The 24,266-nt window shown below is 43.1% G+C and overlaps 1 protein-coding gene across 8 annotated transcripts in view; it reads left to right on the forward strand.

The window, feature by feature from the left end:
- Positions 1-24,266, forward strand: part of LOC104154201 (serine/threonine-protein phosphatase 2A regulatory subunit B'' subunit alpha) — a 58,248-nt gene that overhangs the window by 4,887 nt on the left and 29,095 nt on the right. For 4 of the 8 annotated variants that reach the window (XR_011142783.1, XR_011142784.1, XM_068954118.1 and 1 more), the window contains exons 2-3: positions 9,036-9,200; positions 11,054-13,511. Coding sequence is in view for 6 of the 8 variants with exons in the window: in XM_068954118.1 (XP_068810219.1) it covers positions 11,520-13,511 (1,992 nt within the window). In the remaining 2 variants the exon portion in view is untranslated. Of the gene's footprint in view, positions 1-6,303; positions 6,505-9,035; positions 9,201-11,053; positions 13,512-24,266 lie in introns of those variants that run through there. The other 4 variants (XM_068954121.1, XM_009690475.2, XM_068954120.1 and 1 more) reach the window with 4 other exon arrangements.

The raw sequence follows: 24,266 nt of genomic DNA on the forward strand, positions 1-24,266 counted from the left end.
TATGTTGTACTTGTCGTTTGTACAAAGGTGCAGCATTAAAGGTAGCTATGGCTAGGGTGCCTTGAGTGCAAGTTGACTGACGCATGACCAATAAATACGTGAGAGCTTCTCTGGTAAAGCATCTGTTTCATCTCCCTCTGCTACAGCCTGCGGAGGAGCGGGTGATGAGTAGTGTTGCTCAGACAGTTCAGAGGTCTGTGTAGTGGAGCCCTGTGGTCTAACACTGTCGGTAGCCCCAGCGGTGTAAATAGATGCTGCGCAGTGCAATTTGTTTTTTCTCCAAAGTTATGTAAGGACCGTTCCCCATCCTTCCCGCAGTTGCCCTCTTTCTCCTCTTCCCTCTCCCCTGCAAATTGCACAGAACCGATAACTCGGCATCTATGATATCTTGGCACAGTACAGAGGTTGCTGTGCAGTCTTAATTCACTTCCTTGTGTACAAAGTTTTACAACACTGTCTTTACTTTAATTATTGTATGCTGCTCTTCCCCCATGAGGCTGGGTTTTCTCCTGTTACACAGGATTGAACTTTTTTTCTGGAATAAGAGCTTAGAACTGTGCTTCAGTTCTGTCAGAATTTGGCCAGTGAAGTGGGACTGTGGGAGTGAAGGAATCTTCTCATTCATAATTAAGGCAGTTAAGTCCGGTCTTACAGAAACAGGTTCCTGTGTGTTGCTAGGCAAGCCTCTTCCACCAGACTTTCCACTGTTGTATTTTCACGACTGCTTAGGTCCCCTCGATCAGATTTGCAGAATTTCTGACTAACAACTGGAAGGGAAGTGAGCAGGAGCTGTGCTTTGAGCATATAACCCGTTGTGTAACGTCACATACTTCAAAAAGTCAGGCCTCAGGCATTTCAAAATAGGCACCAAAAATTGAGATATTCTGTTCTTTTCTTTGCCACACCTCTTGACATGTAAAGTGAGGGTAACATCCCCTTGCTGATGGAAAGTTGTGGAAATAACTTAGACTTTAAGAGGCAATGTAAATGCTGTAGTAAAGGTGAAACTAATAATTCTAGTTTTAGAATAGTGTATGAATAGGATGCAGTAAGCAATATATGAGGTCACATGTTAACAACAAGCATGTTAAAGATGACTTCATTTTTTGGAATATTCATTTATATTTATGGCTATGAATATGAGCGGATTACTCTTGACTGAAATTAGGAACATATAGGAGACGTTACACTTGTGAGGATTTCTGCTTTGTGTGTGTATCACTTGTCATTTTAATCCACTTATGTTTAAATAAGTTGAGAAGGAAAAAGAAGTGAATGGATGTTCCTTCTTGTTTTGTGAAGTTCTCCGAGTTAGTAAAGATACAGCGAAAATAAACTTCCTCTTTCTTACTGAGATGTCAGGCTAAAACAGCCTTAATTTTCCTTGATGGAAGAAAGGGGATAGAAAAATTACCCCTCCTTAAATTGTTTGTTGCTTGGATCATACTGCTCACTTGGTGCTCTGGTGTGGTTTATCCGAGTCATAAGCAGGAGAAGCTGTAGCAATGCCAGACTCTCTGAATGCTAGAACATGCTGCACCTTTTGGCATAATTTGCTACATTTCAACAGCTGCTGGTCTCCAGAGCATGGGTTTGGAGCTGGCAGGAATGGGCTTGTGGAAGGTATGACTGGTGAAAATCCCTGCTCGCTTCTTACTGTGGTGATTATGCCTCAGAGGAGAGGATGGGCGCGCAGCTCAGAACTAGAGTCTCTCTCTCCAACTTGGCATTTTCACTGTTCTTATCACTGACCTGTATAACAGCTGGTGCTAGAGATTGGCTGGGAACTGCGACTGCCCTAGAGAAATGGACTCTCACCTTCGATAAATAGACAGTTACCTGAAATCCTGAACGCGTGAGAACTAGATGAGTAAGGAGCGGTGCAATACTGGTAAGACGTGAAGAAGTCATATTGGACAGTAATGATAAAACATACGAGCACTGAATAGTTGAGTAATGAAAGAAAATAATGAGTAAAAAGACCAAAAAAAAAAAAAATTCAAATTAGAAATTTGTTTTACCTGCGGATCACTAGCAGATGGCTGATCTGCTACAGAAGAAATTCTACTTAAGTTATAAGTACATTTCAAAGATGGTTTAAGAGAATCTGTGAACAGTAGCCTCAGTATCAACAAAGGTTAAGGACCGAGGGACTACCATCTCGGGCACAGCTCTTCCTTCATTATCTTAACACTATAATTGTATGAAGTAATTGGATACTGTTAACAGTAAATTAACGGATTCCGAGGTTAAAAAAAAAATGTATCTTGCTAATATGAAATTATCTCTTTCCATATAAGGTTAGGTAACGTGTCTCTTGGCTGTTTGTAATCAAGCTGGCTTTCTGACCTCTGCCCTGAGTCTCGTTCAATTTGTGCTTTTGAAACTTTCACCCACAGCGTTTTCTGGTTCATCGTCTTATTTTCTGTTAGCGTGACAAAGCTAAGTAGGGCTTGTGCTGCCTATGTGTTTTTTTTTTTTCCTCCACTCATGCTTTGTTAAGTTTTGACATGTTTGTTAATATATTGGGGCCTGCTAAATGAGCTGAGATTAAATAATGTTCTACGCAGGCTCAGGGCTGGAACAATAATTAGTTGGTAAATTATTTAGGCTTAACAGATTGGTGTTACACTGAAAAAATGTGTGATCTTTCATTCTCTTGCTGTCTCATCTGTATAACTGGAATCCAGTCTCTTGGGAAACATATTCCTGTCTGGTCGGCTTCAGTTCCAAGGCTCTGCCCAAAGGGGAAAAAAGGAAGAAAGATACTCCAGAAAAAGCTGAAAAGGATGAAATCTTTCTTTATATTAATACCTGCCCCCCACCCCGTACTGAGATCCCTAACTGCAAGCTTTGCAAGGCCCATGCATTGGTTCTCCCCAACAGAGATTCAAGTATACCGGTGTACAGGGACACTTAATACTCAAATTTGTGAAGGGCACAGCAGCAAAACAACGTTATATTAAAAGTATGACTTAACCTGAACGAATCACACTGAATGACACCATATTCACTCACTGCAAATCAGTATTTTAGAACAACAGTTTAGGTTTTAGTGCCAAATTTATTTTAAAAAGCAGTGTTGACTAGTCACTGGTATTAGCCCAAATCGTTTTGAAGGCTAGGCTTGCTTTACACTGCTGCTGTAAACGTGGAGAGGTTGCCTTTAAGTTTTCTTTAAGGGTAAATCTACTGAAACACAGATTTCCTGGTTTGAAGACTTCTCTAACTCCACACTGGCTGCAAAGTAGCACTTATCATCCTGTCACGGAAGGTGATTTTCAAGGTCATGTCTACTTGGAAGCCTGCCTTGATTTGTGCTCCCATTGCAGTGACCTTCATGGTTCACTGCGAGAATGCAGAAGTCCAGTCTCAGCTGGTAAAATAAGAGAGGCTGAAGTTATTTCATGAGATGGCACAAGATTTCTGCTGTTTCAAGGTTCTCAGAGAGTGTTTAACAAAGTTCCTCCTTAACTGTCCTTAAAGGAAATGAACTGCCATGGAGGTGGAGGGTAGTTTTTTCATTAATTGATACCTAGTTAAAGTGTAGGAAGACTTGTCAGCTTTTCTAGCAAAGGGTAATCACTAGTGAAATCCCAGGGGGATCTGTGTTCAGGCTTGTGTTGCTCAACATAGTTATAAGTGATCTGGAAGAGATTAAATAATGAAGTGACGCTATTTGCTGAGAATCGCAAAATTAGGGTAACTGGAAAAAAAAAAGGTGACTGGAGTTGCAAGAAGTTCTCACAGTACTTCATTGTAAGCAAGTGATGTTTGATACTAGTAGATATAAAATAACGTGCACAGTGAGAAACAACTAATTGTGTCTACACAGTGGTGAGCTCTGAAGAAACTGTGCCATTCAGGGAAGATAAAGCTCTGCGAAACTCACTCCTCAACAGTCAAAAAAATCAAGTAGAAATGATAGGAACTACTAGGAAAGGAAGGGGGAGCGAAACAGAGTGCCACAGTGCAAATTCATGGTATGCCCGTATAACGAATAACGTGCGCTCCTGGGTCTCCCCTCTCAAAAGAGTTATAGTGAGACTGGGGAAAAAATGCAGGAAAGCGCAAGTGGAAGTCTATAAATTCAGGAATGGTATAGACAATGTGAATACGGATCTAGTGCTTGCACTCTGTTTCAGTACAAGATCTTGGGGTGTTAAAGAAAGCTGGCAAGTGGCAGAATCAAAAGTGGGTGGTAAGTGGTTAATGCCTTGCCAAAGGATGTTGTGGCTACAAAAGTTTCTGTGGAATCCAGGAAACAGTGGACAATTATGTGAAGAAAAACCCTTTGAAGATTGTTAAATGCCCAGAAACCACATCCAGCTCCACGAGTCTCCTAAGCTGAAAACAGTTGGAGGCCAGGAGAGTACTCCTGCGAGGTATCACGCGTCTTTACCTTTTTCTAATGCTGTTCCTTGACCTTTGGCAAAAAGTCACTGTTGGAGACAAATACAGTTGTTTCTGTGTTCTGGTTTAATCAGAATTCATAGGGATGGGATGGGATTCATCTAATTCAAGTGTTGTCGTCTCAAAATTAGATTGGTTTTTAAGATCAGTAGGATCATCCGCCTTTTTGAAATGCATGCTTCGCTCCATTGCATACAGAGAGAAGCTAAATGCTTCACTTCCAGTTAGCTGACTTAAATTACATAAATCTCCTTTTTATTGTTCATATTTTTGTAAGAACACTGACAAATTATGGAAAGACTTCAGGAAAGAGCTACAGCAATGCCTTTGAAGACATCTTTCTTCCAGACTTAGGTGTCTCTGCCGTTCCTGGAAAAGGCGAATTGTAGTATGTCAGTACTTGTAGGTGAGGAAATCTCTCTTCCTGAAGGGTTCTTTAACTTTGCAGGAAGAAAGCCTGATGCTTCTTTGCTGGAACCTGATGTTGAACAGATTCTAACTGGAAATAATGACACCCCCTCCTCCCTTTTTTTTTTTTTTTTAAACAGTGAATAAATTAAGCATTGAAGTACTTGGGGGGAAAAAAACATATTAAGAGATGCGCTGTAGATCAGATAGGAGTTCTCAATTTGACTAGGTCCAAATCCTGTGACCTGGGTTATGAGGGAAGTCAGGATTTGTAGCCATAATGGTCCATTGTGGTCTCTAAAGCATGGAATGACTTGGTGCTAAAACCTCTTAAAACTAAATTCAGGATGTCTGGCCAGTGTAAGAGGTGTAAGCTCCTCTACTCCTAAAGCTTTGCAGACACAGTCACTAACATTTTTGATTATAGCTGAAGTCTGTGTATGGGTGTTGCATCTCCACTGGGCACGAGGATTGAAAATAGAGAACAACTGGCAGTTCTCATCTAAGTCCTGTGTATAGGGCTCACTATGCATGCTGTTAGGGCATCAGAATATGCCACTGGCTGTCAATGTAAGAAATTTAGGATAAAGGAGTCGCTCAAAGTGAGTTTCTTGGGTTTTTTTGTTTTGTTCTGTTTTTTCTTTCCTCCCCTACTTCTAGACTTGCTCAGCGCTGAAGGAAAAGTTACGGCTCTTTAGAGTCCTGTTCAAACTATTTTGGATGGTTATTTGTGCAAGTAATAGCAAATTGTAAATCAGATCTTTGTTGTGGGGTTCAAAATGGTTTACGTTAATGGTTCATTCTAGCATTTCTGCTGAATTCAACAGTGGATTTGGTGCAAGGGTTTCCTACCACAGCTACTGCTGGTGGAGTTGCACCATAGCTGGAGCATCTGCTGATGTTTTTAATACTGGATTTTCTAAGATTTTTCAGTGATTATATCTAATACTGTACAAAATGCCTAGTGGCCACGTGAACCTTGTCCATTCTGGTATTCCTACCATTCCTTACTACAAGGTCAACAGGCTTTTCATATATCAGATGAAGCTCACTATGTCAGGGGTCTCATTTATAGCCTAGCAAAAACATAACTCTAACTGGCAAAACACTGGGACAAGAAGTTTTGGAGAGTTGAGAGGAGCCACTGTCTACATCCATTAACTTCAAGCATGCATTTGGTGGTTTTAGTTGTAGATTTTGTTTGAATTTGGTTCTCACAGCTAGGGAACTTCATGTGCCAAGGTTAGTTAAACTGGCTTCTTTATATGTCTTGGAAGAAAAGACAAATCTGAAGCTAGTATCTTTGTACTTTGGAGAAAACCTTTTGCTCCAAACAGGAGCTGCCCGTGTGCCACGGTGGCATCTGCTCAAAACTCCAGATCTGAAACGACTGTCAAGGGTCAGCTGTGAGGGAGGAGCAGGTGATACGCGAGTACAATAACGGTGAAAGACTGAATCTTTTCATACATCTTCCTTTCATAGGTCCATTAGAAAATGCTGATGAAAAGTATCAAGAAAAAAGCAAGCTGGGTGTTAGGTGACCCAGCCACCGAAACAGCTGGTTGGGCCACTGGAGCAGCGCCTGCTCAGCTGTGTGATCAGAGACCCTTTGGCTTTCATGGGGCTCATTTGGCTTTCATGTCAGCTCCTTCAGGAGCTGCAGAACAGCTCTCTAACAACTGAGTGAGTTGTGTTATCTATTCTGATCTCCTTGTGCTTTTTAACCTTAAAGTTTACTGTATTCTGACTTGAGTCAGATAGTGAGAAAAATCATGATGCATTTCAGGATCTGATACTATTCTGTGCTGGTTTTTGGAATTAAAGCTCTTGTAAGAGTAGGAGAAGGATGCTCCCCCCCTGCCCCACGGCCTGTTACTGGATGAAATACTGAAGACTGGTTGAAAGATGTCTTTTACAAGAAAACATCACTTCTTTATTTACCTGCTTTTTTCTTGTATAATGAAATATAGCTTGTTCCCAAGTCCATTCTGTTCAGTGAACTATAAAACAAAAATCAAGCATTTCTAAATGATAAGAGAGTGCAAACAGTTACGTGCTGGTTTTTGGCACCTCCAGCTCCTCCAAGAGATTGGACCTGCTTCCGATTACATAGACACGATGATACTTCTGAAACCTCACTGATGTCTGTCCAATGGCAAAACTACTTTTGATTTTTTTTTCCTTCTTTCTTTGCCACTTGTGCAGAAATATCAAACTGAAGAGCTTATTCTACCATCTCTTTTACTAGAAACGAGTGTGGTTGCATAGTGGTTGAACAGGGTTGCATACTCTCGTGTTATGCTGGTGTAGCGAGGGCTAATTCATGCCCTACTGTATGCTATAGTGGTTTGTAATGTCCAATTATTATTAGTGCTAGCACTGGTGATAGGAATGCAAGAAGATCTTGTTGCTTAGTTTGAAGCTTTCAGAGGCAATAGAGGCCTGTCCTGTGGTTTTCTAGATCACAGCTTGCAAGTCAGTCAAGTGCTGGGTGACAGTCCCCATGCCAACAGGTTGTCATTGCTCAGTTATTTAACTCCAGCGTAATCTTGACATGAATAGAATTTCTTGTGTGTTTTATAGAATAACCTTTTATATTATTAGTATCTGCAATAATTTATTCCCTTGAAAAGCGATTCGTGTCTTGTAGCAGATAGGGAAAGAAATAAAGCATTATTCTGCAATCGCACAAGAAGCCCTATTCATTCACAGTTTATGCTGTGAAACCAATCCTGTATCCTCAGGGTTGGAGTTGGTTTCATGGCAGCAGTCCTAACTAGAAAGCCTGTCTACAGTGTATCTGAACTGGGGGCTGTTCTAGAGTCACAACTGGAAAGAAATGGCAGGCTGAAAAGGATGAAACAAGAATGTTTCCTCTTAATGCACTCAGTCTTTCCATTGTTACTATTCATAAACAGTAGGTTTTAGTCACCAGCAGAAAGTCGCAACAAAAGCCCATTCAAGCTAAGTTTGAGAACAGATTCCCAGATCTGGTAACAGAAAGACTCTTCTCTTAGGCTTTGTCTTGACTAGTTTTACGGGCTGGGTCATGTTTACTGGCTCATTCTAAAATTATACTCGGGCAAGCTGCAAGGTGAGCACATGCTACTCTGGTCAAGTGAAGCCAGTGGAGAAGGAAGAAAAACGGTTTCTACCCTGCATATGTGTGCACTTGTGCTGCCTATGCGTTTTTAATGTTTTTGTCCTACGTAGCTAGAGTCAAGTACTCTAGCACCTTGAATGACCTTTAGCACATTTTTGCGGATGGTGAAAATAAGGCGCGTAGTAAATAATCACTGAGGAGGCGCTAGTTAATCTGGCTGAAAGCAGGATATCTGTTTTCAGTATTGATTCTTTGATTGCTTCCTTCCTTGACGCAGCAGTAAAAGTGCCGAAGATATCTGAGCAGAGGCAGAAGGTAGTAATCCTGTGTTAGTTTTGACAAGTTTGTGTCTGGATTGTGTTGATACCTGGATGTAATAGTCCCAAAGAAGTACAGACAAATTGAAGGAGATTAGAGAATGCAGAAAATGCAGCTGGAGGGCCTGGCTTTTACTAAAGCGAAAGGGGCAGAATATTTGTAACGTGGCTGAGCAACCACTTAGGGCATAAGCACCGAAGTCTGGGAAGCGTAAAGTGGAGATGGCGAGAAGAGCTTCTTAAGTTGTTATTGGGGCATAGCTGGAAATACAAAGCTGAACTGAAAAAGAGACAATTCAGGATGAGAATCTGGGAAATGTCTTCATCAAAGAGCTCTTTGTGGAATAATCTTCTTAAGGACTCGAGAAGCTTCATTGTTTGAAGGTGACTTAAGCTATTGGAGAAAGTGATTCGGTCCCAGTGGAACGGGTACACATATAAGGAGAATTTACCCTAGGAGCAATATAGGAAAAGGAAACTGTGAGTCTAACACATTATTTCCCGAAGTAAGGAATAGCTTCCATCAAGATACAATTTTTAGTAAGTTACTTCCCAGATTAGGTATAACCCAGGCTGCTCTTTGGTGCCAAAATGATTGTGAGGTAAGCAAGTAAGAGGAGGGAGGACTTGAGTGACTGTGAAACAGCAGTCCCTCCTCGCTGTTTGTGACAGCGGGAGTAAGGAGCTCTGAGAACGAAAATCCTATGATTTTCAGAAGCAATATTAATTCTTGCTTTGGATCTGCTGTTCTATGACCTCCACTTTCTCTAAGTATTTTATAACTTTCATTTCAGGAAATGCCAGACAGTTTGTTTGTGGTTGGTGGAGACTCAGAAGAGGATAAGTGGCAGATCTGTTCCCCTGTAAGTGCTGGAGAGAAGACGCTGTCTGGAAGACCAGGGACGATCAGACTTTTTGGAGACAGGGAAGCATGGGTTTTCCTGTCTGAACAAAGCCCCGTAAGTCTTAGAAGATGAAGACGTTGGGGAGCCAATAGTAGTTTTTAAACCGTGGCTCTGATTCAGCAGAGCATTAAACACACCTGATAGTGAAGCCTGAGAGGCAGTGACTGGAGGGAGTGGAGTCTTATTACCTAGGTTTATGCCTGACGGTATAAGCGCCCCAGGGTTTACAAATGGTTCTGTATACGCCCTTTATCCCCTGGCACCCTGACTCACTGCTGTGGCTGGGGCACACCCTATACCTCTGAACATCCCTCTGGAAGGCCCTCCCTTGCCTGTGGGGCTTTGGGGTAGTGCCAGTGAGTGCAGAGGGATGCAGGAGGGGGTAGGCACAGAAATGTGCTGTGAAGCTGGCCCTGGTACAATGCTGAGCTTGGCCCATGGTGTTTGATAGGCAGGTGGCAGCCTGTCAGAGATACCAGCATGGGAGCTGGAGTTGTTGTTAGCGCTTCGCTTCAGATGCAGTCATTGCAGGGGTTTATATAATCCGAAGAACAAACCGGGAAGGGTTCTTTAGCGTGCTGTTCGGCCTAATTGCAATGAGTGGACATGAGACGTTGCGAATTTCCTCCAATAATCTTAAAATCGATGCTGGTCAACTGCTGAGAAAGGCTTTAAAACCTGTAAAACGTCAATGTTTGGCAGGGTTGTGCCATCTACAGTCCTTAATCACAGCAGCACCAATCTCTAAGGTACTCCCCTTTGTATGATACATTCAGGCTTGTGAGCTAAAATGCATGTGGCGCAGTCCTTTCAGCACATGCAGGTCTGGCCTTTCGCAAAGTGCTAGGTATTTACCTTTGAAAACAACACCAAACAAACCCGTGCTGCAGTGTGACTTAGCTGTGATGTAGGTGTGTTTTATGAAATGGATTTGTGTTTGTGCAGGAATTGAGGGTGCTCAGAATTTTCAGTGGGGGTGACTTCATTTGATTATTGAAGCATTTATGAAAGATGGAGTGATGTCCAAAACTTAAGACCCTTAAATCCAAGATTTCTTATCTTTTAATAATGAAGTTCAGCAACCTTTGTTCATATCTGGTGCAATTTTGACTATGTTGATAAGAAATGCAGGTAGAAGCTGCTGTGGCTAAGTGTCAAACTCTTTCCATTTTCAGTTTTCACAGGCTCAGCCTTTATGGAAATATTATTTTCTGCTCTTGATATCTACACCAACAGACTTATTAAATAAGTCTTCTGCAATTTATGGGTTTTAGGAGAATGAAAAACAGTTATTTCTCTTTAGAATATTTTGCTTCAGTCCCAGAGACCTTTTGTAAAAGGCTAATTGAAACCAATGTGGCCTTTGCTAAAGGCCATGTGTTCTTAGAGGCTTTGCTCTGGGCTGTTTGCAGTTTTTTGGGTTTTTTTTGTTTTGTGTGTGTGTGTGCGGTGTTTTTTTTGTTTGTTTGTTTTTAAAAGGATCTGGAGATCTTGGAAATCCTGAAAGTGCTTTCTTCTGTTGCTCTTTTCCTTCTCTTTAGAGAGTCTTGGAAAAAGAAAGCCAGAAATTCACAATGTGATCAAAATGTTTTTCTCCATTGAACAAAACATTATGTTTGATTCTATTTGGGTGGGGGGAAGTAAATCTGAAGAAAATTAATACGAGCGGTTGAAATAAATAGAGCCATTAAAATGGCAACACACAGGCAGCCCATGTATAAATATAGGCTAGCTCCTCAGCAGTGTTCTTACATGGTAGAACTGAGGAAAGGAACAATGTCAGCGTACTCTTACTCTCTAGAAGCATGAATGTTGGTTATAAAGGCTTAGTGTCATATACTTAGTATTAGACAAGGCTGTATATTGCATGGGCATGATAATGACTCTCACATTTTTTTTTCTTGCAGGGACCTACCTTACCAGCGTGAGAGGGGGATCATACAAGCGTACTGTGGATTCTTTGTACGTGCTACTTGATTGTGGTCTATTTCTTACTGACCCACCCAAAAAGAGAGAAGAAGAATCAAGTGAAAATCGTTGTCTTGCCACTTCTGCCTGAGAGCTGGCTGAATGTTTTGACGCCTGCTGGAGAAACTACCTGGGCTATTAGTAAGGGAGCAGCTGGCACTGCATCTCTGGTCAGCAAAGCTCTCTGCATGGAGTACAATGATCAAGTTGCCTTAAGTCAAACCATACGCAAGTTGCACTAATTGCTGTAACTGTGTTGCTAATACCACTCCAGACTTTACTAGAGCTTTCCAAGACAGTACTTTCTCATGTAGTTTGAATATTTTCAATTGACATTTGAATGTTTCTATTAAATCTGATGTGGCTGTGAAAAGTGGAGGGGGTGAATTTTTTCCTACTAAGTTCATGGTGAATTTTGAAGCCTTATTACCAAGTGGGATTCATGCTATGGCAGCAACCTACAGGCTTATGGTCACTACTGTGAACTGCTACAGCAGTGTGGTGATAGACCGTCACTTTCAGCACGCTGTGCATTACTGCACAGGGACTTGCCAGGTGTTTAAGCAAGGAGTCACGTGTTTAGTTGCTCATCACGGTGTTTGTGCGGAGCTCAATGTCCAAGATGCCAACCTAGACAATAAGCTTCCTGTTCCTGAAAATGGATTTGCCTTGCCTGGAAATGAGGACGATCACCAAATCCTCCCAAGTAATCCAAGGCTCAAAAAGGGCTCTGCAATGCAAGCCACTGGCAGTTTAAAAGACATTACTGGGGAGGCAATAAACCTTGCCAGTGGTAAAATAAAGGAGTTCTCCTTTGACAAGCTCAAAAACTCTTCCAGTCACGTGGCCTACAGAAAGGGAAGGAAAGTTCGATCAGAATCATTCAGCAGACGATCTTTTGATTTTGATTTGATTTATGGGCACTTCAACAATGATGAGAATTGCCCTCCGTGTGGCTTCTTGCAGAGCCCCTCACCTGGGGAGAAATGGCAGGAGAGCAATGACTCGCCAGAAGTCAGCATGAATTCCATGGCTCCCTTCTCCGAAGAAAACTTCATTACCCAAATTTTGGAAAAACACAAGCTGGACGGTTCTTCTGGTGGAGATATTAAGGTGTGCTTAGACATCCTGCTCAAGTGCTCAGAGGATCTGAAGAAGTGCACAGACATCATAAAGCATTGCATCAAGAAGAAGTCTGCAGATGGCGTTAGTGCGGGCAACAAAAGCGATCCCCTGGCTAATTCAGAAATAATATATATGAATCTGATGACAAGATTTTCTTCGTACCTAAAAAAGCTACCATTTGAGCTCAAGTCACCTGGGCACAAGGAAGCGAGTGACTTGGCAGACTTGGTTAACTGTTTTCATGACTTGCAGCAGACTCCCTTTTGCACAGTATTTGGAGATGAGCAACCACCTAGGTATGAAGATATTATCCAGCTGCCATCCTCAGGAGCAGTTCCTCTCGGACTACCAGGTGAGCAGTGTGAGGTGACAAGCACCACTCAATCCATCCAAACAAGTACTGTGAGCTTTACCTCAAACTCCCTTCACAGCATCACACAGGAGAGCGGCGCGAGGGCTGTGAAAGATGCTTGCGCTCTACCTCAGTTACCCACCACAAGCCCTTCTGACTGCACGTCTTCCACGGAGGCTCTGTACATTGAAGAAGAATCAGATGGGGAAAGAGCATTAGAGAAGGTAAAGAAGGCAGAAGAGAAAGGTGACTGGGAGAGTTTAGAGCACAGCTACCAGCCAACTGGCTGTTCAGATCTAACTGCAAATGTTAAAGCAGAACGTGCCAGAGTGGGAGCTGATAAACTCGCCCACACTTCTGAGAAAATTACTCTTTTAAAACCAGGTTTGGATACTGCTCTGGGTGGTTCCCAAGCTGGTGTCTCCAAAGGAGAACAGAAGTGCAGTAAAACGGACAGAGATGAGATAGACAAACTGCTGCTGGACTTGGAGTGCTTCTCACAGAAAATGGAGAGTACTTTGAGGGAATCATCTCTAAAGGAGAGTGAACCTGCCTCTTTGCAGGTGTTTGGCTGGCAGGGTAGGCAGGTACTACCTCTGGCTCTTGAACCCAAAAGCAAGCCCATTGATCCCACTAACTCTTTGTCAAAAATCATGGAAACCAACGGTCATAAAATGGAAGAAGATGACAAAGCCCTTTTACTGCGTATCCTGGAAAGCATTGAGGACTTTGCCCAGGAACTGGTGGAATTCCAAACGGGCAAGGGAAGCTTGTCCAAGGAGAAGGAAGTAATGCGGATTCTGCAGGAAACTTTAACAACTCCTTCACAGTCCCTCCTCACAGGGCAAAAAAGCTGTACTGGGGCTGCCTCCAGAGACTCTGTTCCAGCTTCGATTCAGCAGGCCCCAGAAGTGATAAAGGTAAGAGATCCAAGCCTTTGACTGCACATTGAGTAAAACAAGCATGGGAAAATGTTGGGGGGAAAAAAAATTGAAGTGCTAAGTGAGTCCTTGTGCTTTGGCTGCTGCAGTGTGGAATAACGCGCCAAATCTGGCAGAAATGTAGCATTTATTTAAAAAAACAAAAAAACAAAACTAAGAAAACAAAATATCCCTTGAAGTACAGTTTTATTGAGTTTGTCCCGTTCCTGCTGGGGATTCTGTCAGCTGAATTTGCGTGTAGTTCAAGTAGGTCCTATATAACAGGAGAGAGGCAAAGTGCCATATTTTCAGATACCAGCTCAATACCCACCCATCTTCGATGTGCACAGTAAGTATGAAGAGGGCTTCACTTTCCAAAGTTGAGCTTCCACTTGGGCACTTGGAAAAGTGTCCAGATTATCAGAGAGCTGTCAATGCCCCTTCCAGATGGAGCATGCTTTGTGTGTCTTTCAAACTATGGGCTTTCCTGAAAATACAAGTATTTGGTGTGATTTTGAAAGGAAGAAAAGGGTTTCTGGCCCTAAATGGCAGCGCTGAGACCTTTTTGGACTAGGCTCTCTCCAGGTATTTCTGATATTTCTCTGGACGTGTTTGCTTATGGAAAATGATGAGGGCTTCTCTTATGAGTTGCAACACAGCCCTCCCTTTGCTGTAGACACCTAGAGCCAAAGATCACGAAAGAGAATAATCGTCTTGGAGACACAGAGGAAATCCAGGAGGCCTTGAGGGGGGCCTGGGCCAAGCACTGCGCAGTGGTGGAGGTACAGAGGGAGTTAGCCCTTAGCAGAGTCAGTGCAAAACGTCTGAACTGCTGGCTCTACAGGTCAGAACTTACCCTGGGGTTGGGCTCCTTTTATAGTATAGATGTGGCCACACACTTGAGTAGGCCATTTCTAGCTATGGGATTTAGGAATAACTTCATCTTCCAGGATACCTTTGCATCTGTCTGGAGCCCCATGTGGATTCTGATTCAGTGTTGCGTGTGCATGCCTGAATAATATGTAAATTATTTGTTATAATTTCTTGGGACTTTTTAAACTGTTATCAAGTCCATGGACAAAAAACCCCCCACAGATCTATTAGTGATGAAAACACAGTGCAACTTTCACTTCTGAAGATTATGGCAGTTTTAATACCCCTCAAATCCCAAGCAATGAAAAAGGAAAGGGAAGGCCGCTTCAGAGCAGACCGCTGGCTGCGGTTAGCCTATCTGTGTTGAAATCTGTGCTAACTTATATCACCAAGATACTTTTCCTTTATCACAAAACCAATTATGATTCTCCACAGAACAATAGAATTACTTGCCTCTTCACTTTCAAAACCAAAATATTTAGAAACTAGGAAATGAATACTCAAAAAGCCCATCATTTTACCGAACACATAATGAGCGCATCACGCCTCTTTGAGGCAGGCCAGGAAGTATTGCATACTTTTAGACTGTCCAACACTTCCCATTCTGAGATCCAGTTTTCCGTTGCTTATCTCTAAACCTCCAACTATTTGTTTTAAAATTTCCTGTTCTGTGTGCTTTTTAGGCTGATTTCTTTTTTTTTTAATATGATGTTTTTAAAAGAAGTGTTTCAGTGAAAACAATGTAGCTGTCTGTGAAAACAAGGCTAGAGAAAACCCATATTTTTCTGAAACAATAAACAAATAGAGGGAGCGAGGTTTGTAGTGCAAGGTAGGGGTTTTGTTTTGTTTTTTATTTTTAAAACTTAACTGATATTACTGGAAAAAGTGAACCTGTTTTCAAGATTGAGAAGGGTTGGAAACCACCAAATAATATCTCTGGGCTTTCTGTCTACTCTTGCACTTCTTTGATCTGAGAAGGTGCCTTTTACACTGTCCTCGGAGGCGCAATGCAGAGGGCTGAACCCAGTGGGGGAAGCCAGGACCCCCTAGCTCCTCCATCTTTCGTGACCCTGCCACCCCTTGGTGCCTAGGGATGCAAGGGAAGATGTTAGCTGCAGGTGGAACAAGACCCCAGATCTGGGGTGCCCCCAGATGGGAGGGCAGTAAGGAGCAAAGCCTGGTTGGACTGGCAGATGAAAAGGGAATGGGAGGAAACAGCAAGAAAGGTAGAGATTGGGCCGAGAGAATGAAATTTTCTGGAGAGGAAAACCCAGAGTACATGCTAGCTTTCTATAATATTGTCTGTGTGCAGAAGTTGGGATTCTCTGATGTGGTTTGCAAAGTTACAAAGTGTCAGGGTTTTGGGAAGTCAAAAGGCAAATGCTGTCTCATGCGCAATCCTCTGAAAAGTTGGTGGTGCGTATTTTTGCCTTTAATCTCTCCATGCCCTTGGTTTGCTACCTGCAAAGGATGGCTAATTTGACAAAGTACTTCAAACTTACTTACTTAATGCTTGCAATTTTGTATTTGCTCAGTGCTCAAGTGAGAGAACCCTAGAAAAGTCTGTAAGAAACTTATCGATTCTGTTTTCAGAATCAAGTTTGAACAGTGCAGGGCTCTGTTCCAAGTCCTACTCATGCATTTTATTTTAAGAGCTCTTGGATGAAGTTTGTGAATAACTTGGGGAGCAGAGACGAGGGTTTGATGCAAAAAGAGGCCTCTCTCATGTGCTTCCTCTGTTGGGTGTCTCTTTCTCAGAAGATTACTCATGGTGCAGTGAGCCAGAAGAAGCAACCCTGCTTCTCGTTTCTTTCTTCCTCATGCCTCTGCTTCCTATTGCATGATTTTGAATCTTCTCTGATGCCTGTATATGAAATGTAAATTGAGGTTAAATTAGTTTTCTGCCAGATTAGCAAGTGGAATTGCTCACATTGGGTCAAATGGATGGAACAGCTGCCTCTGGACAGGGATTGTGGATGTGAGAGCAGAGGGTGGGGGAACAGGATGTTCCCTTTATAGTGACACTGGGTTGATAAAAGGTCTCAGACCGTCCTGTGTGACTGCATCCCATCTCTAGTGGTGGAGCCCTGATTCAGGCACCCTGAGGCCGGTCCCTGCTGCTTGGTGTTTCCTCTGGGTGACTCTAGGTAGCATCCACCCAAGCCTGACTGGCCGGTATGACTAGTGTGGAGGGGAAGGTGGACACCGCTGAGGCTTTTGGAAGTGTTCTTAACGTCTGTGCTCTGAATCATTGTCCTCGAGGCATGCACCTCACTTTTATGCGTCAAAATGTCTGTGTTGCGTACTTATAGTGGTTGGCCTGAAGATGGCTCCGAGTGGAATTAAAGACTGTTTCATAATCATGTAAAGTTGACTTGGCAGCAGCATAATTCTGCCCCTTCAGGATGCTGCTTCATAATTCGGAGCGCTTCATTGTGCGCCTTTAATGATATGCTTCTGAAGGAATTTGTGTGAGGCAATTAACTACGAAAAGTGTCTTCTCTAACATCGCAGTGGCTTTGACCTGAAACAATTGCTTTTTCTTAAAATACCTTCAAAATATAATAGAAAACTTTTCAGAAAAGTCAGTTTTCATATGCACGTACTCAAAATTGTTTTGATCAGATGTTGCTTATATCTGCCAATTAAGCTGCATATATATCTATGCTCTTTTCAAGCATCAATTGTTCATGCTTTCTAAACCCAAATGGTTTTAAAAAAGACAATTTTGTTTCATAGCAGTTATTAAAATAAATGAAAACAATAAATGAGTCTTGAAAAGTATCTCAGAATAAAAGACAATGGAAAAGAATGAAATTAGATTAATTAAAGAATTAAAAGAACTAATACTGAACACTTAGGGGGATGTTCATGGCCCATGGGTGCTCTCTGTGATCAAGGGAGATGCACAGGCTCTGCTTGCATGAAGTTGACTTATGTTAAAGTGAACATCAAAAAGTAGGTAAAACAAGGCCTACTGATACATGTTGAGTTGTTCAGCCTCATTGACTCTAAAACCAACAAAAAGTTGTGCTGTTGCTGGAGAAGTTAAATATGTTTTGGAAACAGTTGGAGCTGATGCCCTTCACAGCTGTACAGAGTGCATTGAATTGTTGCAGCCCGACTTTGGGGTACAGCTAAGTCCTGTGATGATAAATTATCCAAATCTTAATTGGACTAAGCCTCCTGCATTAGGTGCAGGTGAGATTCTTTCTATGTTTTGGTGGCCAAAGAAGGCAATCAGATACCTCTTTAGATGTGACATCTCTCACCTTCCCGCTTTAAAGGGGGTCACTTGTAGTGAAGAGTAATTTCTAAATTTGACTGTTTTGTTCAGTTGATCCGTAGGCTGTTGATCCAAGTTTTTTATGCTGCTGATTTTGTCCAGTTGACTCTGAAATTGTTGATATAAGCTGTCAATTTCTCACAGTACTGAATGTTTCTGTGTCTATGCATCCTGTCCTTGTGTGTTTTGGGGATCACAAGTAACATGCTTGGAACCTGCTATATTGCAAAAACTTGAAATTCGGATGTAGCAAGCCCAAGCTCCGGATCACTTATGTTTTTTGAGGTTACCAGTGCTCTTCCTCTACTTTAGGTACCCTGTTTAACTGCCCAAGAGCTCATCTGATAACACCTTTGAATACTGCATTCAGTTTTTTGTCCCCTCATTGTAAAAGAGTATGTTAGAGCTGGAAAAGATCCTGAGAAGGACGGTAAGGGTGAACAAAGCCACATAATGTCTTCCATACAAGGAAACTGGTAAAGTAAACTGGCAAAGTAAACTGGTGCTTGTCATCCTGGAAAGTCTTGGAAGGTCTATGATAGAATCATCAGTATCATAGAGGGGGTCAATAGGGGCTGATTATTCTCCTACTCTTGTGACGTAAGAATTAGGTGCTACCAAATGACGGTCGAGGAGCCAGGTTCAAAATAAATGAAGGGAGGATGTTCTTCATGCACCAGCTAGCCAACGCGTGGAAACCCTTGCTACAGGGTGCTGTGGATGCAAAAGGTGTGTGCTGCTGCAAAAGGAGACTGGACAAGTACTTGAGAGGTTAGTAAATGGATAAACCACATCAAATTCGGAAAACCCCGTCAGCTGCAGTAGTTGGAGGCTAGAAGAGTACTCAGAGGAAGTATCATCTAAGCTTGCCCTGTTCTTCCTCTTCTCCAGGCACTGGCTTGTAGCCGCTCTTGGAACCAAGGTGCTGGTCTAGGCGGACGCACGTTCTCAGTCTGAACCTCTGAGGCCCTTCGTATGTTTTCACATTATGTTTTTATGCCCTCAGAACTGAGTGCCAAGTGGCATGCCTGCAGCTTCTAGTTGACGGTGCTGCGCTGCTGCTGCTCAGAGGTCATCTTGTCACTCATTTCAGTACAGCTGTTCTGAGATACACAAATATTAACAGTAGCAGCTTTAGCTTTATATTGCACATTCTTGCACTACAAATGGTATGTTCCTGCCGAAGTGTTAAATTCGCATCGCGACCTCACTCGAGTCGCTGAGGCGATGCCAGCATACAGTCACTGATAATCTCAGCGAGTCGGTGGTCTGCCTCTGCACTGAGTTGTTGTGTAAGCTGTTTCATTTGAGGATTGTTTAAGAAAGTGTTCTGTGAATCTATGATGATAAGAGCATCCTTTTGGATAGGCTGTTTCTATGTCCGTCTGTAGCCCAGGGAGTTTCACAGCCTTTTTGGTCCCACACAAGATTTCTTTTGGTTTCAAATGGAGTATTTTAATAACAAGCCTGCTGGCTAGGAACCTGGTGTTGTTGTATGTTACTAGACTTGGAAAGTAAACTGGTAAAGTATCTGGGACTTCTACAGTCAAGCAGGGAAAGCAGACCATGGGATTAGGCTCTTGTTCATCTTGTAGAGTAAGAACTGGACATAGGCTGTTGTTAGGCTTACAGTTCAGCGCTGCTATCCTATTAGGAAAGGGAGAACACACTTTTAGCAAGCCTGGACAAAGTGAGCAAAAGTTTGAAGTCTGTCTGTTCAGGGTCCTGTAGAGACAGAATGGACTATTACCTGCTGAGAGTCACTTTGCGTTTGGCTTGTGGAGCAGCCTGGGTCTTGTGAGAGTTATGGGAAAAGTGAATAAAAAGGATGACGTGTTTTGGTGTCTTTATAAAACCATCTGATTAAGAACTGCTTCAGAATGCCTGAGTCTATTATACTTAAGGTCATCCTTAAGTGCTTGTTTGGTGTTAAAGGAACTAGATGATTTGCTTTTTCCAAGCAAGAAGGAAAAACTGAGGTTTTCTAAAAATTATAGCCTTTGATCTAGAGTGGAGTTAATGCTGCTCTTCTGCTTCATCACCTCAGAAGCAGGGACCTCAAGCCACTAACATCATACGCACACAGGCCTTGGCTGAAAGCATGTGGTTTAGCTGTGGCTGAGGCTGACTGATGCAAATTTGCACCTCAGGTTTCAGCACTGAAGCACATAAAGTAAGAGCTATTGGGGAAGATGGTATATTTAGCCACTTCTGCAGCATGTCTAATTTTAGCACTCTTGGTAGTGGTGGTGGGTGCTTCCTTTCCCATATTACCCCTGGCCTATTACAAGCCAAGGACAGATCGTCTGTCGTTTAGCCAGCAGGGAAATAGATTCTGTTGTAGATCATGTTTCTCAATTAAAGTGTTACAAGAAGGCAGAAGACCCTGGTGGTACTGAAAGATACTTTGAATATCAGTTTAAAAAAAGGAGGTCTGGTCTCAGGAATGAGATACAATCTTTAGATGCTCTCCTTGTGAGGAGAGAGAAGACATAGCATGTTTCTACATGAAGCCATTTGCCATTTTTTGCCTGTAAAAATCAAAACCAAGAAAGCAACCTACTGGGTTTGACGTGGTCTCCCACAGAGTCCCTGGTGCCTCTTCTGGAAGGGGAAAACATCTGCTTAGGAGCTCACCAGGATGATGATCAAGGAGAGTTCTCTGCGGAGGGACCCAGACTTAGGAGGGGAGCTAGCTTTCCTTGCAAAGGGCTGTGATTTTGTTCTTCCATCTCGATTCAAGAAGAGGCTGAAGTCATTCCAGCAGGCCCAGGTTTGAATGCGTGGTATTTCTTTTTCTTTTTCTATTGCTTTGTATTTTTTTTTTTTAATTGGATCGGAGAATCAAACTGTGTCCCCTCTAGGCGTTTCTATTTGCAGCAAGTTATTTGCAGCTAGATACCAGCAGGTTTAAAAATAAACTTTCCAGGCTTAGAGTGCAGAGTTAAAATGTCTTTGTAAACAAGGGAAAAAATTTAACAGCAAGGGCAGTGATTTAATAGGGAGAAATAGCTGAAGACTATTAGATCTTTACTGCGTTCTCTGTGAGAAAAACCCTATTTGTGTATGTTTCTTCTCTGCTCCGAATGTCTCGTGTTGTACGTAGAATGACCACAACGTTCAGCTGTATTGACTGGGTCACGCTCTCTGCTGTACAAATTTGTGTATAGACCAGCAACTTGGCTTTGGCAAGGCTTTTACCATCACAAGGTGCTTCTTTGTGCTATTTTCTAGACACTCTGAAGATGTGGCCAAAGCAATGGAAATTGTACCAAGGCTGTATTTCTTGGTGAAGCTGCTGTACCCACTGCCTGGGACAACTGGCAAAAGACTGGAGTGAGCTATGCTGGGGGCACCAAATGGGCTTGTAGCTGTCCCAGGTTTGCAGGGTTACAGCACGCTGAAATCCTCCCGTCTTGAGCTCTGCCGATATTTAAATAATCAATGACCCAGTATGGAAGTTTAAAAGTTGAAATTATCAGTGGTGCAGCTGTTTCCTGAGAAACAGCTATTAAAATAGCTCCAGAACGTATTGTAGCATGGAGTGCCTTTTGGTTTTATGCTTTCTGGTGACAGGTTAAAGTAGATGTACAAGGTTAATCTCTGGAACATGTCTTTTCACTCCCATGAGGAGAATTGCATGAAGTAATGATGTGTAGTAATAGCTTGGGTGGGGACCGTGAGCAATTTGGATGAGATTAACAAGAACCATGCAGCACAGCTAAGGAAGTTCACTATCCAGAGTTAGAATAGTTGTGTGTTAGCCGTGATTACCTAAGGATGTAATCAGGATATGTTTTGCAGCAAGAGGAAAGATCTCTTAGTAGTATTGAAAAAGTTGGGAAAAAATGATAAGCCTTTGGTATATAGGCCTTTGTCTGGCCTGAAGTAGGAGCAGTGACTTTCGCTGCTTAACACGTGTTGGGAGTAACTGCTTTGGGGCTGCACTTCCAAGGCAAGTGAACCGATGCAGTGTTGCCGCTCGAAAGAGGAGGTCTTGCTACCTTTTCTCTTTCTTCCATTGCTTGTTCCCTCTTGCTCCTTCCTCACCATGTGGTCATGCCTGCTCTCACTGGGACAGTATGGACCTTTCCGTGTGCTGGCTTAACATGCTAGAATATCAGCCCGTATATCGCAGCTCAGTTTTTCTGCCTTTCCAAGGGAGTTAACAGTTCACAGAGGGACTGGCAAGCTCCAGAGCTGGCCCTAGGTAAGCAGCAACAGCATGTGTGTTTGGGAGTGGAGGACAGGACGGGCAATTCTCCCTCTTGGCAGCAGTGAGCTGTTAATTTGTGTCTCTCACAGACCTATATCTTGTGCTTGAATATGTGTGTCAGTGAGATGACCTGAAAATAAAGGTAATTGGACTTGCTAAGTACAGAAAAAAGTGCAGGCAGGAGGAGTGGTAATGAGATGGTGATAGGGAAGAGAGGAGTGACAGGTAGTCCATGGAACACGTCGGTGTTAACCAGAAGGGAAGGGAGCAAGAAAGTGTTTTATAAAAGCAGTATCTCTTTTCAGAGTTGTGAATTTCAGTTCTCGTGCTCATCTTTTGCAGGGCTCTCTGTGGAAGGATCAGGAAGCCTTCCATGTTGGTGTTGGTTGGAAGGGACCTCTGGAGGTCTCTAATCCAACCTCCCGCTTAAAGGAAGACCGTTGTTAACGCGACGTCACGTCAGCTCTGGCTTTGTCTAGCTGAGTCTTGAAACCCCCCAAGGATGGGATTGCCCCAGCCCCTTTCCAGTGACTTCTTCCAGTGCTGTGCTACCCTCAGTTAACTTCTTCCTACTGTCCAAGCTGCAGCCTGTGCCTGTTGCCCTTTTCATATCACATACCACTACAGGGAGGAGTTTGGCTCCATCATCTCTGTAACTTCCTTTTCAATAGCTGCCGGCTGTGATTAGCACACCCCTTAGCTTCCTCTTTGCCGGGCTAAACGAGCCCAGACCCTGCAACCTCTCCTGCTGAGGCCACGTGCTCCTGACCCCTAGCTCTCTGAGTTGCTCTCTACAGATCCCCCTCTGATTTCTCCCCATCCCTCTGGAACTGAGGGCCCAAAACTGGTCACAGTATTCCAGAGGCAGCCTCACTAGTATCAGGCAAAGGGTACAATACCCTCCCTTGTTCTGCCGGCCCCATTCCTCCTAATGCCGCCTAGTATGCAATTTGTCATATTTGCAATGAGAGTACTCTGCTGGCTCATGTTCAACCTTGTGCCCACCATCTCCCCCGCATCCTTTTCAGCAGGGCTGTTGCTCAGCCAGTGGGTTCCCAGCCTGGACCGATGCTCAGGGTTGCTGTGCCCAGGTGCGGAACTTGGTGCTTTTCATCGTGGAAATTGTTGAATAGTTTGTCGAGGTCTTTTGTGCCTGAGGTTCTGCTTTTCATCATGTCAGCCTCCCCCCTAGGTAAGTGTCATCTGCAAATCAGAACAGATAAGAGACGCAACGGGGGCTCTCTTGAGGAGTGGGGTTTATGCCCGCTGTTGTCCCTCTGAATTAATTTGGATGTGTGCTGGTGGTTTTGTTTCATCTGTGTGGTTTTCAGGGAGACGTTTGAGGTGTGGGCTGAAGTGTATAGGTCCTGGGAAGTGAATGTGTAAGATCTGTGGGTCCATTTATCAGCAGCTATGGAGGCACGTGGGTTCTGTATTTTCACCAGTCAGCTGGACAAGACCCTGAGGAAGTAGAAATCTAGCCTTAAAGTTAGCCCTGTGTCCCTTCCCACCTAAATCCTTTTGTGACTCTCTTGCTCAGATAGGGTCTCTTTCATTTGTGCTTTGCTGTGTTGGGAGTTTACTTCTGCTGGTGAGTTTATAACTTATAATAGAAGCGATGCTATCCAGAAATACATTTTCTCATAACCTCTCTTCTTCACGTTGTCAGGGGGCCATGCGCATGTGAACCTCTGCGCTTCTCACTCTGCTTAGAGTTGGATGGTAGGCAGCAGAGAGGTATAATGATGGACGAAGAGCTTCACGGAAGGAAAGGAAGAGTGTTTTAGGCTGTTGATGCAAGCCAGCTCTGGAGAACTGGTGATCCTTGAGGGTGGCCTCAGTCCACTTATCAGACCTCAGCAGACAGGGACAAAGTGGAAGGAGCCGTTAAGTCAGCACTGTGGGCTGCTAGAAACTGGGTTGAGTTACTGTACCCTACAAAGGGAAGATGAGAGAATCTTGTTTGGAAGAAAACAAGAAACTGGTAAATTTAGCCTCTAGGATCCCGTGGAGATTGGGGCTGGGGGAAAAGAAAAGAAGGTATTGGAGCTTCTGATGTGATGCTGCTTCCTTCTCAGGAGTTTCCTGCAGGAGCTGGCGCTCTCAAGGCAGCTAGCAGGGTCCCTGAGAGACAACCTTGGATGGCAATTTTTTAGTCTCCATTCTTTATTTGTGTAACTATGAGGAGGCTGTAGTTCTATCTAGTTTATTTATAATGTGGATGTCACTATTTTAGTCTGTCCATAAATAAGCTGTATGACTGGCAAAAGGGGATGCACTTGACAGATTTTAGGTACGGTAATTTAAACCACGTCGTAGAGCAGTATTAAACTTTTTTTTTAATCTCGCTTTCCTTTTCAGGAAAAAACAAGAAGGTTGG

Source organism: Struthio camelus, chromosome 9 (genome assembly GCF_040807025.1).
Source record: "Struthio camelus isolate bStrCam1 chromosome 9, bStrCam1.hap1, whole genome shotgun sequence".
NCBI lineage: Eukaryota > Metazoa > Chordata > Aves > Struthioniformes > Struthionidae > Struthio > Struthio camelus.